Here is a 12,545-nt window from a genome sequence, read left to right on the forward strand (position 1 = left end):
CTCTCCACACCTTTTTTGAATTGTCTACACTGTTTGTACTATGTGTCCTCTCTGCATCCATTGCAGCCTGGTCATCCTGGAAGAGGGACCCTCCCATCTGTGGTCTCTTCTCAAGGTTTCTCATTTCCCCTAGCTGGAGTTTTGAGTTTTTCCTTGCCCTCCTGGGAGTTTAAGATCAGGGGATGTTTGAGAATATTTGTCATTTTTCACATGTCCTGAGTGTTGTTAGTCACCTAAATGTTGAACAGAGGCTGTGATGTACCGAAGTCAAATTCCTTGTTTGGCACGCTCAAAAATGGCCAATAAAAACTCTTGAATCTTGATTGAGCACTCCAAATTGTCCCTAGGTGTGAGTGCGGATGGTTGTTCGTCTCTGTGTGCCCTGCGATTGGCTGGCGACCAGTTCAGAGTGTCCCCCGCCTACTGCCTGATGACGGCTAGGCCCGCGACCCCCGTAGGGACAAAAAATGGATGGATGGATGGATGGATGGATGGATGGATGGATGGATGGATGGATGGATGGATGGATGGATGGATGGATGGATGGATGGATGGATGGATGGATGGATGGATGGATGGATGGATGGATGGATGGATGGATGGATGGTCGGACGGACGGACGGATGATACTCGTCTCTGATTCCAAAACTAGTTATTCATCAGTTTGTTGTGTAGCCTATACTGTATGTAGAAGACGCTGAGAGTCATAATGGCCGTCCGAAGGAAACAATGACTACTCTGCGGCCCACGATAAAAGTTAGTTTGACACCCCTGCACTAGCCCTTATGTTTTTTTGTCTCTTATGGATAGTGTTGTTTTTGACTGTCTTAGTTTTAGTCTAGTCTTTAAGTCAAGCTGTCTTATTTTTTATTGATTTTAGTCATGTTTATTTTAGTCATTTTCATACTCTTTTAAATCAAGTTTTAGACTAAAACTTTGAGCATTTTAATCTCACTCATTTTCGTCAAAATTGTCCGTGGCTATTATAGTCTAGTTTTAGGTGACAAAAACTGATGACATTTTTGTCCAGTTTCAGTCAAAGATAATTGATGACCTTTTAGCAGATACAGATGAACATACAGATGGACAACAATTCATGCTAACAATCACAGCTATGACAATTAGCCTGCCACGCATGTTTTTGGAATGTAGGAGGAAACCCACGCAGGCACAGGGAGAACATGCAAAGAGCAACTCCAATCCTGCACCTCCGAACTGTGAGATCGACGTCCTAACCACTGCGACACTGTGCCGTCCTCCATCCATCCATTATTACTAAAATACTACAAAAACTATATGTGTTAACTGTTACATAAGATGTTTTATGTCTATAATACAATGATAAATGCAGTATTATAGATAGAACAGAAATTTGATACACAGCACTATGGATACACAAAATTGTGGCGCAAGTCCTTACGTTGCAGCTTGTGCTTGCACTACTGCCCCTCCGGCACAGCGACTCGGTCTGCGAGGAGAGAGTGAAGCCATTGTAGCTGTCTTCTGTAAGAAAACAAAATATTAGCTTAACAATGTTAAAGCCAGCAAGATGCCATTTAATGTTTGTGGGGAGAGATCACACTGGCTTACGCAACAGTATTTGGGCCAGTGCAGGAAATGTCAATTGAAATTACAAGGAAATAAAGTGAATATCGAAATAACTATGAATTAAATCTGGTTGTTTACCAAACAAAATGAAAATTCATAATTCCACTATATAAAAATGGCAGTAAACACAGTTTCACAAATTACATGCCAATTTACCTGTTGCCTTAGCTCACGATTTAAGAAACTACCTTGAAAAGCACCAAATAATAAATCAAAGTCAATATGGTTCAAGAGTACTTAGTATTGAAGCAACTGAAGACAGTACAAATAGACTAGATCAGAAAAACAGTATTTCATAAATTACAGACCAATTTCTCTGATGCCCTGGCTCTTGATCTAAAAAACTACCTTGAAAAACACCAAACAATAAATGAAAGTCAATATAGTATAAGAGCGTAAACTACTTCAATGGCACTTATTGAACCAACTGAAGAAATAACTGATGTACTAGGTCAGAAAAACACAGTGTTGATATTTTATTGTTCTTTAATACAATTAATGATCCAGTCAAATCAAATTTATTTATACAGTCTTTAATATGGCTTGTCACAAAGTTACTATTTTTAGAACAGCGAACTGCGAATGCGCCGCGGCGCAGCGTTTTCAGACAAACACAAGAGCCGCACAGGTAGTTAACAGCTTGAGCGCAAAGGACCAACTCGCGATTTTTTTTAATCAGAAATAACATTAACGGACCTATCATGGTTGCAACAAAATACTGCTGCTTTGGTGTCTGCCGGAGCGACTCGCGTTATGCTGACCGGGATCATATGAGGGGGGTTTTCTTCATAGCTTTCCCAAAGCCGCGGAAGAACCGAGAGAAATGCTTTCGCTGGGTAGAAGCTTGTAAACGGCAGGGACTTACAGTACATAATGTCACGAAAGACACAAACCTTAATTTTTGGACTAAATGTCGCTCCGGAATATAGGTCGCATGAGCCATAAAATGCACAATAACGTGAAAAAAAACATATATAAGTCGCTCCGGAGTACAAGTCGCATTTTGGCAGAAATTTATTCAACAAAATCCAACACCAAGAACAGACATGAACGAGCAACAACAGGCTAAACGATAGGTATGCTAACATACATAACATAACATACATGTGACATAAACACAAATGAAGAGCTGAGAACGGGCCTGATGTAACATACAGAGTTATTCAAATAACTATTACATAAATAACACGTTTATAAAACCATCTGTGTCACTCCAATTCATTAAATCCATCGATCGTCCTTTATGGAAACGATGCCGCGTTTGCGCCGCGCCGCTGACGTCTAAATATTCTAAATATTCCACAGACCCATATAACGATATTAAAGTATATATCAAATAACTATCATATAAACAACAATATTATCAAACCATCTGTGTCACTCCAAATCATTAAATCCATCGATCAAATTCCTCGTCCTTTGTCAACAACGCTGCGCGTGCGCCCTGACGTCAGCCTCGTCGTTATTCCACAGATCTAGTGTATAACTATATTATAACGTTAACAAAGTACAAGGAAAGACGTGGGTTTGGTAAACGTCTCTTTATTTAACAAAACAAGAGTTCAACGAGCCAACGAGTACTGAACTGTAACGATAAAAACATATACAAGTTGCTATACGAAATAAAATATATCAAATAACTATAACAAATAGTTCACCACCACACGGCCCCAAGCACCGGCGTGGACTTCCAGGTGTGTGGCGGCGTGGACTTCCATCCCCGGAGGTGGCGCTTCCAGCCACGGAGGTGGAAGAGAGCTCCATAGAATAGGACCGGGCGTGCGTAAAAGCCATGTCTGAGCCCCATCCACCGTCCCCGGACAGCCACCCGGCCGAGCGCCGGCCCCCGACTTCCATCCACGGAGGTGAAAGAGAGCTCCGTAGAGTAGGACCGGGCGTGCGTAAAAGCTATGTCCGAGCCCCGTCCACCGTCCTTGGACAGCCACCCGGCCGAGCGCCGGCCCCCGACTTCAATCCACGGAGGTGAAAGAGAGCTCCGTAGAGTAGGACCGGGCGTGCGTAAAAGCCATAATAGTTTTTCAAACCTTCTGTGTCACTTCAAATCATTAAAACCTTCAAACTCTTCGTCCTCCGTGTCACTTACAAACAAAGCCGCTAATGATGCCGGTAGTACGTGGGGCCCTTCGTCATCTTGACCCCCTCCTCCCCCACCGTCTGTTGTCTTCCAGGTTAGAGCAACGCTGGCGTCAGATCTGTTGACTGCCGCTTCTGTCCCGGACCGTGTCCGTTACTTGTTTTTCGTTTTCCCGTTTTCAGTGCACCCGTCTCTTCTTTTATTTTTCTCGTGTTGTCTTCCGTCCACCTCGCATCCCCGCAGCTCCGCTCTCACCTGTTTCCTCTCCCTCGGACTACCAGCTACGTTAGCCAGCTAGCCAACAGCCAACTGGCCAAAACCACCACCTCCCGACTCTGAGCCTGTGGCCGCCTGCTGTGGACTCGACGGCAGCTCTGGCCCGGCTCTCTGGCCTTCCGTCCGGCGTCCTCGGGGGACGGGCTCCACTCCCTGCGGGCTCGCCAACCGTGGCTCTGCTGTGTGCCGCCGTGGTGCGTTGGGGCCTGCCGTTCGAGCGGGTGCAGTCGAGGTCGACCGGCATCACCACCTGGTCCACTGCTGCTTCCACACGAGGCTGGGATCCTTCGCCGTCACCGCTACATCTGGACCGGCACTTCCCCGATGGCTCACCCATCTCCTCTTTTAGGACTACCAACCCCCCGTCACCCCCACCTCCCGTACTGCCAACCTCAACAACCTCCGCTCCTGCCCCTCCTAATCCTCCATCCATCTCCTTCGCACTGCTGACCGATGTCCTGTTATTAACTATATCCTGTTGTCACACGGCCCCAAGCACCGGCGTGGACTTCCAGGTGTGTGGCGGCGTGGACTTCCATCCCCGGAGGTGGCACTTCCAGCCACGGAGGTGGAAGAGAGCTCCATAGAATAGGACCGGGCCTGCGTAAAAGCCATGACCGAGCCCCATCCACCGTACCCGGACAGCCACCCGGCCGAGCGCCGGCCCCCGACTTCTATCCACGGAGGTGAAAGAGAGCTCCGTAGAGTAGGACCGGGGGTGCGTAAAAGCCATAATGGTTTTTCAAACCTTCTGTGTCACTCCAAATCCTTAAATCCTTCAAACTCTTCATCCTCCGTGTCACTTAGAAACAAAGCCGCTAATGATGCCGGTAGTACGTGGGGCCCTTCGTCATCTTCGTCATCCCGTGATCAATCTTTGTCCTTTTTGTAAACAACCGCTGCGCCACGCCGCGCCGCGCTGCTGACGTCACTTGAAATTCAAATTACAGTAATCCCTTGCTACATCGCGGTTCGTTTATCGCGGTTTCACATTTTGAAAAAATTCACATATAAGTGGCTCCTTATTATAAGTCGCCCCCCCACCCAAACTATGAAAGAAACCGCTACTTATAGCGAGAAAAACGGTAAGCGAGAAAAATGGTAAACGAGAAAACGGTAGGCCAGAAAAGTGGTAAGCAAGAAAACCAGTAAGCGTGAAAAACAATAAGAAAAACGGTAAGCGAGACAAAACGGTAAGTGAGAAAAACGATAAGCGGGAAAAGCCGTACCAGAGAAAAACGGGAAGCGAGAAAAAACAATAAGTGAGAAATATGATAAGCGAGAAAAACAGTAGAAGGAAAAAAAAGTACGTCAGAGAAATGGTAAGCGAGAAACACGGTAAGAGAGAAAAACGGGGGAAGCGAGTAAAACGGGAAGCGAGAAAAACGGTAAGCGAGTAAAACTGAGCGAGAAAGACGGTAGGCGAGAAAAACAGTAAGCGAGAAGGCCCTGGTCTTCACACTATTTAGCACAAATTCAAGTTCCACACACTATAACAACAAGTGGCGACTATTGCTATATGCTAGATCCCTGGTGACTTATCATTCACACCCAGAACTCGTCAAATTCGAGGTGTGACGGGCCACTCCAGCTAAAATCTTGGAGAATACATCTGGGCTCAACGACACCGCATTGCACGCGTACACGGGTAGATTGAATGGATTATTGTGTTTCCCTGCATTTTTTTCTCTGCCTCCTGTGTCCAAACTACAGCCCATGAATCATTTGCGGCTTGCAGTCTATTTTTAAAAGGCCCGCAAGACATTTTACATACTATAGAATAGAATATGGCCCGCACTTCAACTCTTGCCTGAGTGCATTGCACTTTCTAATCTTAACACCAGAGGGAGCTACTGTTCTACTATTACTGTTGATCAAGGCAGGCGCTCCACCAAAAAAGGACAAAAATAGACAAGGAGGATTTGGACCCCGGCGGCTCGGTGGCGCACTGGTTAGCACATTCGCCTTCGATTCCACCTCCGGCCCTCCCTGTGTGGAGTTTGCATGTTCTCCCTGTGCCCGCGTGGGTTTTCTCCAGGCACTCCGGTTTCCTCCGACATCCCAAAAACATGCTTGGTAGGCCTATTGAGCATTCCAAATTGCTCCTGGTTGTTCGTCTCTGTGTGCCCTGCGACCGGCTGGCAATCGGTTCAGGGTGTCCCCTGCCTACTGCCCAATGACTGCTGGGATAGGCCCCAGCACGCCCGCGACCCCCGTGGGGACAAGCGGTATATAGAAAATGAATGGATGGATGGATGGATGGATGGATGCATGGATTTGGACCCCAAGATATAAAACATAGTACAACCAAAGAAGCGAAAGTCAGAAAGTGAGAATCACTGCTCTCACTGAGTGCAATGGCGTTCTCAATTCAGGTGAGTAAGATATATTCCACAGTACGCGTGTGTTAATAGGCATTTATGTACAGGTACACTTGTGACAAATATACAATAATCAATAATGTACATCAATTCTGTCACTAGCTTGTTTTTGCCCAGCACTTGCGTTTTTCTTGTAGAGTACACACCCCTGTGCAGTGCACACACACGCAAAGTCAACTGATCTCTTTAATTTCTTTTTCATGCACTTTACAGTTGGATATTTTGGCTTAGGAAATGCTTATTTGTATTTTGGTTTTGTTTAGGAAGCCAATACTGTTGTTTATCGCTCTATTGATGTACATAAGTACATAAGTCTATGTTCAGTCTGGAATAAAGCCAACAATATAAATATTTTGTTGTTGGTCAAGACCTTCTATCCACACGCATTTATAAACAATCAAACCTCGGTTTATGAACGTCCCAGTTCCCGAACAAATCGGAATTCGAACGAAAAATTCGAGATTTTTTTGCTTCGGTTGTCGAACAAAATTCGGAGGTCGAACCTCGCGAGATGAGCCGAAAGGACCCAAGAAAACCCGACCGCGCCGCCCGGATGCCGACTGACTCCGTTCATTATTGTATTTTCGTTCCTTTGAGGATTGTATTAACCCGTAATCATGCCTCCAAAGAAAGCAAGTGGGAGCAGTAAAGCCATCCTAAAACACAAAGACGCTCTTAAAGCAATGCGACAGTGATGCGCGCTGAGGTTGCGCGATCGGACCAAATTAAGCTCCCTGCGCACTGAGGTCCACTTAAATTTTGGAAAGTACATCAGGACTTTGTGTGTGTGTGTGTGTGTGTGTGTGTGTGTGTGTGTGTGTGTGTGTATATATACATACATATACCGTATTGGCCCAAATATAGGACGACGTTTTTGCATTGAAATAAGACTGAAAAAGTGGGGGTCGTCGTATATTCGGGGTCTAGACATTATACCCATTTTCACTTGTGTGCAGCGGTAAGTTAAAGGTTGCTGGTATCGACTGATATGTTCCTGTGATCGCGTGCGTCTTTGACACAAAGTGAGTATATACATTTCATTGTTACTACTGTCCACTGTTGTGCCGTTTGTCCGATCGCGGTTTGCTTCGTGTGCCGTTTGATTGACAGCTCCGGCGCGCTCCTTTAAATTTGCCTCGCATCATACGAGTAGCCGTTACGCAGCAGCACGGCGACTAACGGTCGCCAGCAAATGTATTTTGTTGTCTCGATCGATGACTTATGTTTGGTCTGTTGCCGAGAGTATTTCATTTAAGGTTATTTATTATTATTATTTGCCAATAATTCAGTGAAGCAATCAAAACTGAACCACATCTTCCTTCCTGTGTTCTGACCGACACCCGGGGGTGAAAAGAGCATAACCATCCGAGCCAACCCCCTATACCAGCGGTGGCCAACCCGCGGCTCGCGAGCCGCATGCGGCTCTTTGGCTAGTTTCATGCGGCTCTTTTATGTTCATATCAACATTTGTGTTTATTTTTCGTGCGTATTTACTTCGCTTGAGTTCAATATGGTATTTTGGTCAAACGCGCATGCGCGTGGGGTGAAATCCCGCATAGGAGGAGGGACAAACAGAGCGATTGGTTTTGCTGGCTTTTTAGTGAATGGCGACTGTGACTACGGGGGCCCATTAGGTCCAGAAAAGCTGACAAGACGCGTGCCAAAATGGCAAGGAAAAAATGCACAGCTAAACGAATATATGACGATGAACACAGGACGTTTTTAACAGAGTTAAAGTTGTTTTTTGTTGAACGCTATGGCAAGCCATTCTGCCTGATATGTCGGACGTCATTGGCGCATTTAAAAGCTTCAAATGGTCAGCGCCACTTCAGCTCACTTCATGCCAATATCGATAAGGACTTTGCAAAAGGGACTGAATTTCGCAAGCACAAGTTTGGAGACTTTGAAAAGTCAGGCAGAAAAATAGGTACAGTTTTTCAAAAAAATTACGAAGCACTCAGAGACTGTCACACTTGCATTGTTTCAACTGGCTTGGAACATTGCACGGGCTAAAAAGCCATACAATGAAGTGGAGTTCGTTAAAATATGCCTCAGTGACGTTATTGAAATCTTGTCTCCTGAAAACGACGAACTCAAACGAATGGTCTGTCCCGCCACACATAGTAAGTGAAAAAACGTATGTTTTTGTTTGTGGAATTTGTTGAACTGAGAGTTTGTCTGTGTGAGACAATGCACACAATGTTCATTGTTGAAAATGTGGTGTTTGGTCTGTGGTTTTAGTACTGTAGGAGTCAATTTGTCATTATCATGTTGGTGCGTGACATAATAATGTCACACAATAAATTTGGCTGAGCAGAGGGGTGTGTGTGTGTGTGTGTGTGCGCGCGTGTGCGTGCGTGTTTGTGTGCGTGTGTGTGTGTAGAGGGGGTGTTCATGTGTGCTCATGTGTATGATGTGGCTCTTTGCGATGACACAGTAAAAAATGTGGCTCTTAGTCTCTGACTGGTTGGCCACCCCTGCCCTATACAGTCCTCAGGCTCCCCAACAATAGCGGTAGCAGTTTGCATTATTTTATTGCAATGTTTTTCCTTATTCAGATTTGTTTCAAGACTACAGTTAGACTTCACTTTGATGGTTAATGCAGTTATTGCAATGTACCAATGACGGGCACCCTCCTTCATACATACATATACATACATACATTTTCTGAACCGCTTAGTCCCCACGGGGGTCGCGGGCGTGCTGGAGCCTATCCCAGCCGTCATCGGGCAGTAGGCGGGGGACACCCTGAACCAGTTGCCAGCCAATCGCAGGGCACACAGAGACAAACAACCATTTGCACTCGCACTCACACCTAGGGACAATTTGGAGTCTTCAATCAGCCTACCAAGGATGTGGGAGGAAACCGGAGTGCCCGGAGAAAACCCACGCGGGCCCGGGGAGAACATGCAAACTCCACACAGGGAGGGTCGGAGGTGGAATCGTACCCGCACTGTGAGGCGGACGTGCTACCCAGTGCCCCACCGAGCCGCCTACATATATACATACATACATACATACATACATACATACATACATACATACATACATACATACATACATACATACATACATACATACATAATTGTGCTGATTTAGTCACTGTTGTCAGTGTTTGTTCTTTGTGTTCATGTTTCTTAAGCTCGTCAATAATACAGTTCGTAATCATTTAGTTTACACGGACCGAAGGCTTGTGCAACGCTGGAATTGGAATTGAAGCTACATGTCGCCACGAGCTATCCACCTATGAGCAAACGAAAAAACATACCAAGCTTAACATTTGACTGAAACAAATACGGATATATGATCAATTAAGATGACACCTAATTTTCTATGGTACACGCAAATGTTTCGCAAAACTGTCATGTTGAACGACATTATTTTCGAGTTGAAATCACAACTGCATGTCTGGGGAGACTATAAAACATCTTGTTAACATGTGAAATAATGCCTTTGAGAGGACACCTGGAAAAACAGCAATAACGATTTATAATGCATTGTGTGATATCAACGAGTGGACTACCGTAGTCAGTAGATTGATGCGACAGTCTCCGAAGAAGTGGGTTTTTCCCTGCAGATTCGCTCTCCACCAAAAAAATCTAAACAAACAGACTGGAGGTGTGACGTTGAATCGAAGGCCAGTCAAATCACCCAACCACCTTCTAACCCAATCGCCTTCCATCACAGGCGGGCCAAATAAACATTGTTCACCAATTAGGACAAAGATTGCTCCGATGAACACCCAAGCGGTGTCCATATTTACACGTTGCGTCCTCACAAGGGTGGTTTTTTGGTCGCTTTTCAGGCTACATGACGCCATTTCCGGAGCGACCCGGTGACATGTCACGTGATACACGAATGACGCCTGAAATTGGCCTTCGTTTCCATGGCGACGGGCTTGTTTCTTGGTATTACTTTTTAAAATATTTATTTACGAACTGATAACTTGTAAACACAACTTCCGGTGGGTGTCAAACAGAGCCTAAGAAATAAAGACGCTCAAAAACACTCAAATACAAGGTTTTGTGTGCTTTGGAATTTGTGGATTGACCAATAGTTACACATATAAATTAGGTTTCTGGTTAATGTATCATGGGTGGCACAGTGAAGTGACTGGTTAGCACATCCACCTCACAGTTCAGAGGTTACAGGTTTGGTTCCACCTCTGGCCCTCCCTGTTGGAGTTTGCATGTTCTCCCCGTGCCTGTGTGGGTTTTCTCTGAGCACTCCAGTTTCCTTCCACTTCCCAAAAACATGCATGGTAGGCCGATTGAGCACTCCAAATTGTACGTAGGTGTGAGTTTGAGTGTGGATGGTTGTTCGTCTCTGTGTGCCCTGCAATTGACTGGCAACTGGTTCAGGGTGTCCCCGGCTTACTGCCCGATGAGGGCTGGGATAGGCTCCAGCACGCCCGAGACCCCCATGGAGACAAAGCGGTACAGATAGTGGATGGATAGATGGATAATATTAATAATAATAATAATAATAATAATAAGAGATGGATGGAAAATAATAATAATTATAATAACAATCATAATAATAAATTGTATTACAATACACCGTTTTTACCCAATAGTGCCTCCAGGTGTCCACAAAAAATTGTTGAAAATGAACCAAAATAAGGTGGCTCTGTGGCGCACTGGTTAGCACGTCCACCTCACAGTAAGGAGGGTGCCCGTCCGATTCCACCTCCGACCCTCCCTGTGTGGGTTTTCTCCGAGCACTCCGGTTTCATCCCACATCCCAAAAACATGCTTGGTAGGCTAATCGAGCACTCCAAATTGCCCTAGATGTGAGTGCGAGTGCGGATGGTTGTTCGTCTCAGTGTGCCCTGCGATCGGCTGGCAACCGGTTCAGGGTGTCCCCCGACTACTGCTCGATGGCCGCTGAGATGCTCCAGCACGCCCGCGACCCCTGTGGCGACAAACGGTATAGAAAATGGATGGATGGATTAACCAAAATAATAAAGGTCTGCTATTAAATAAAGCAATTAATTAAACAAATAACTAATAAGTTTCACTCTTACTAATTAGACCTGTAAAATTGCAGCGTAGAAGGATGAATTTTTATCTTGGGTTAGATGTGCGAAGGGCGCCGTTGCTTACAAACAAAAAGGTCAATTGGATGGTCACAATTTCCAAGATTTTTGTCAAACACAGGTGGCAACCCTGGGTACAAAAGTCTTTCATCCAGCTTTGTTGCAAAGGCGGTCACGGATATGTTGTTGATGCCCATAAGCAGTACTGGGCATGACATGGGTCGCTACCGCAAGTATTCCCCAGGGTCTTCTGCGGTCTAAAAGACAATAAATGAGATTGATTACTAGTTAAAAAAAAATGCTCAGCTGCATTTACTGTAGGCTTTTTAGGGCTTTTTAAATCACTTCGGCATGAGGTGACAGCTGAGATACACGACTCGTAAAAAGTTAGGGACATTTGGTTTTATTCATAATTTCAGGTAAATGTTAAAATGCACAAAAGTTAGGGACATTTGGTTTTATTCTTAATTTCAGGTAAATGTTCAAATGCACAAAAAAGAAAGAAAAAGAAGATTCAACCTTCTGCATTCTTCACCTTCTTTTGTGCATTTTAGGATTTGTTGAGAAATTCTGCATTAAAGCAGAATATCCCTTACTTAGTTGAGTAGTGGATATAACATTTATTTCATATAATGTTAGAAAAGATTGACTTGCTTGTGTTTAGTATTTTCAAAGGCCTTATCAAATTGTAATGGCATATGTAGTAAATGCATTGTTAATAAATCAATTAGATCAATTATTGATAGAAAATATTTCAAGAAATATACTGTGCTTTTTTACTAGTTTACTTGACCCTTACAAGGTAAATGAAGGTTTAGAGCAGTGGTTCCCAAAGTGGGCGGTGGAAAGATCTGGGGGGGCGGTGAGGAAGAAAGGGGCGGTAGGGGGCGGTAGGGGGGCGGTAGGGGGGCGGCAGTCGATTTGTACACAACACGCCGCTCTGGCCCAGCCAGTTTTTGGTTACAAAAAAAAATCTCTGACTGCTATCAAGTGCTGTGGAACAAGGTCAAGATGTACTTCATTGCCTTCCCAACATCATATTTAGTAGAACGGGGCTTCAGTGCAGTCACCTTGCTTCTTTCCAAGCAAAGAAACCGACTGAAAATTACTGACCGTGGGGATCTACGACTTCTTCTTAGTGAGTTCC

General features: G+C 44.9%; 1 protein-coding gene across 11 annotated transcripts in view; it reads right to left on the bottom strand.

Annotated features, from left to right (window-relative positions):
- The window catches only part of bcas3 (BCAS3 microtubule associated cell migration factor), a 329,552-nt gene extending 319,404 nt beyond the window's left edge, over positions 1-10,148 (bottom strand). For 5 of the 11 annotated variants that reach the window (XM_037268400.1, XM_037268405.1, XM_037268398.1 and 2 more), the window contains exons 1-2: positions 9,884-10,147; positions 1,421-1,503 (exon numbers count right to left, since the gene is read on the bottom strand). In XM_037268400.1, the coding sequence (XP_037124295.1) occupies positions 1,421-1,503; positions 9,884-10,117 (317 nt within the window). In that variant the 5' untranslated portion in view covers positions 10,118-10,147. Of the gene's footprint in view, positions 1-1,420; positions 1,504-9,883 lie in introns of all 11 variants that reach the window. The other 6 variants (XM_037268399.1, XM_037268403.1, XM_037268408.1 and 3 more) reach the window with 4 other exon arrangements.
- Between the last annotated feature and the right edge of the window lie 2,397 nt (positions 10,149-12,545).

Source organism: Syngnathus acus, chromosome 13 (assembly GCF_901709675.1).
Source record: "Syngnathus acus chromosome 13, fSynAcu1.2, whole genome shotgun sequence".
NCBI lineage: Eukaryota > Metazoa > Chordata > Actinopteri > Syngnathiformes > Syngnathidae > Syngnathus > Syngnathus acus.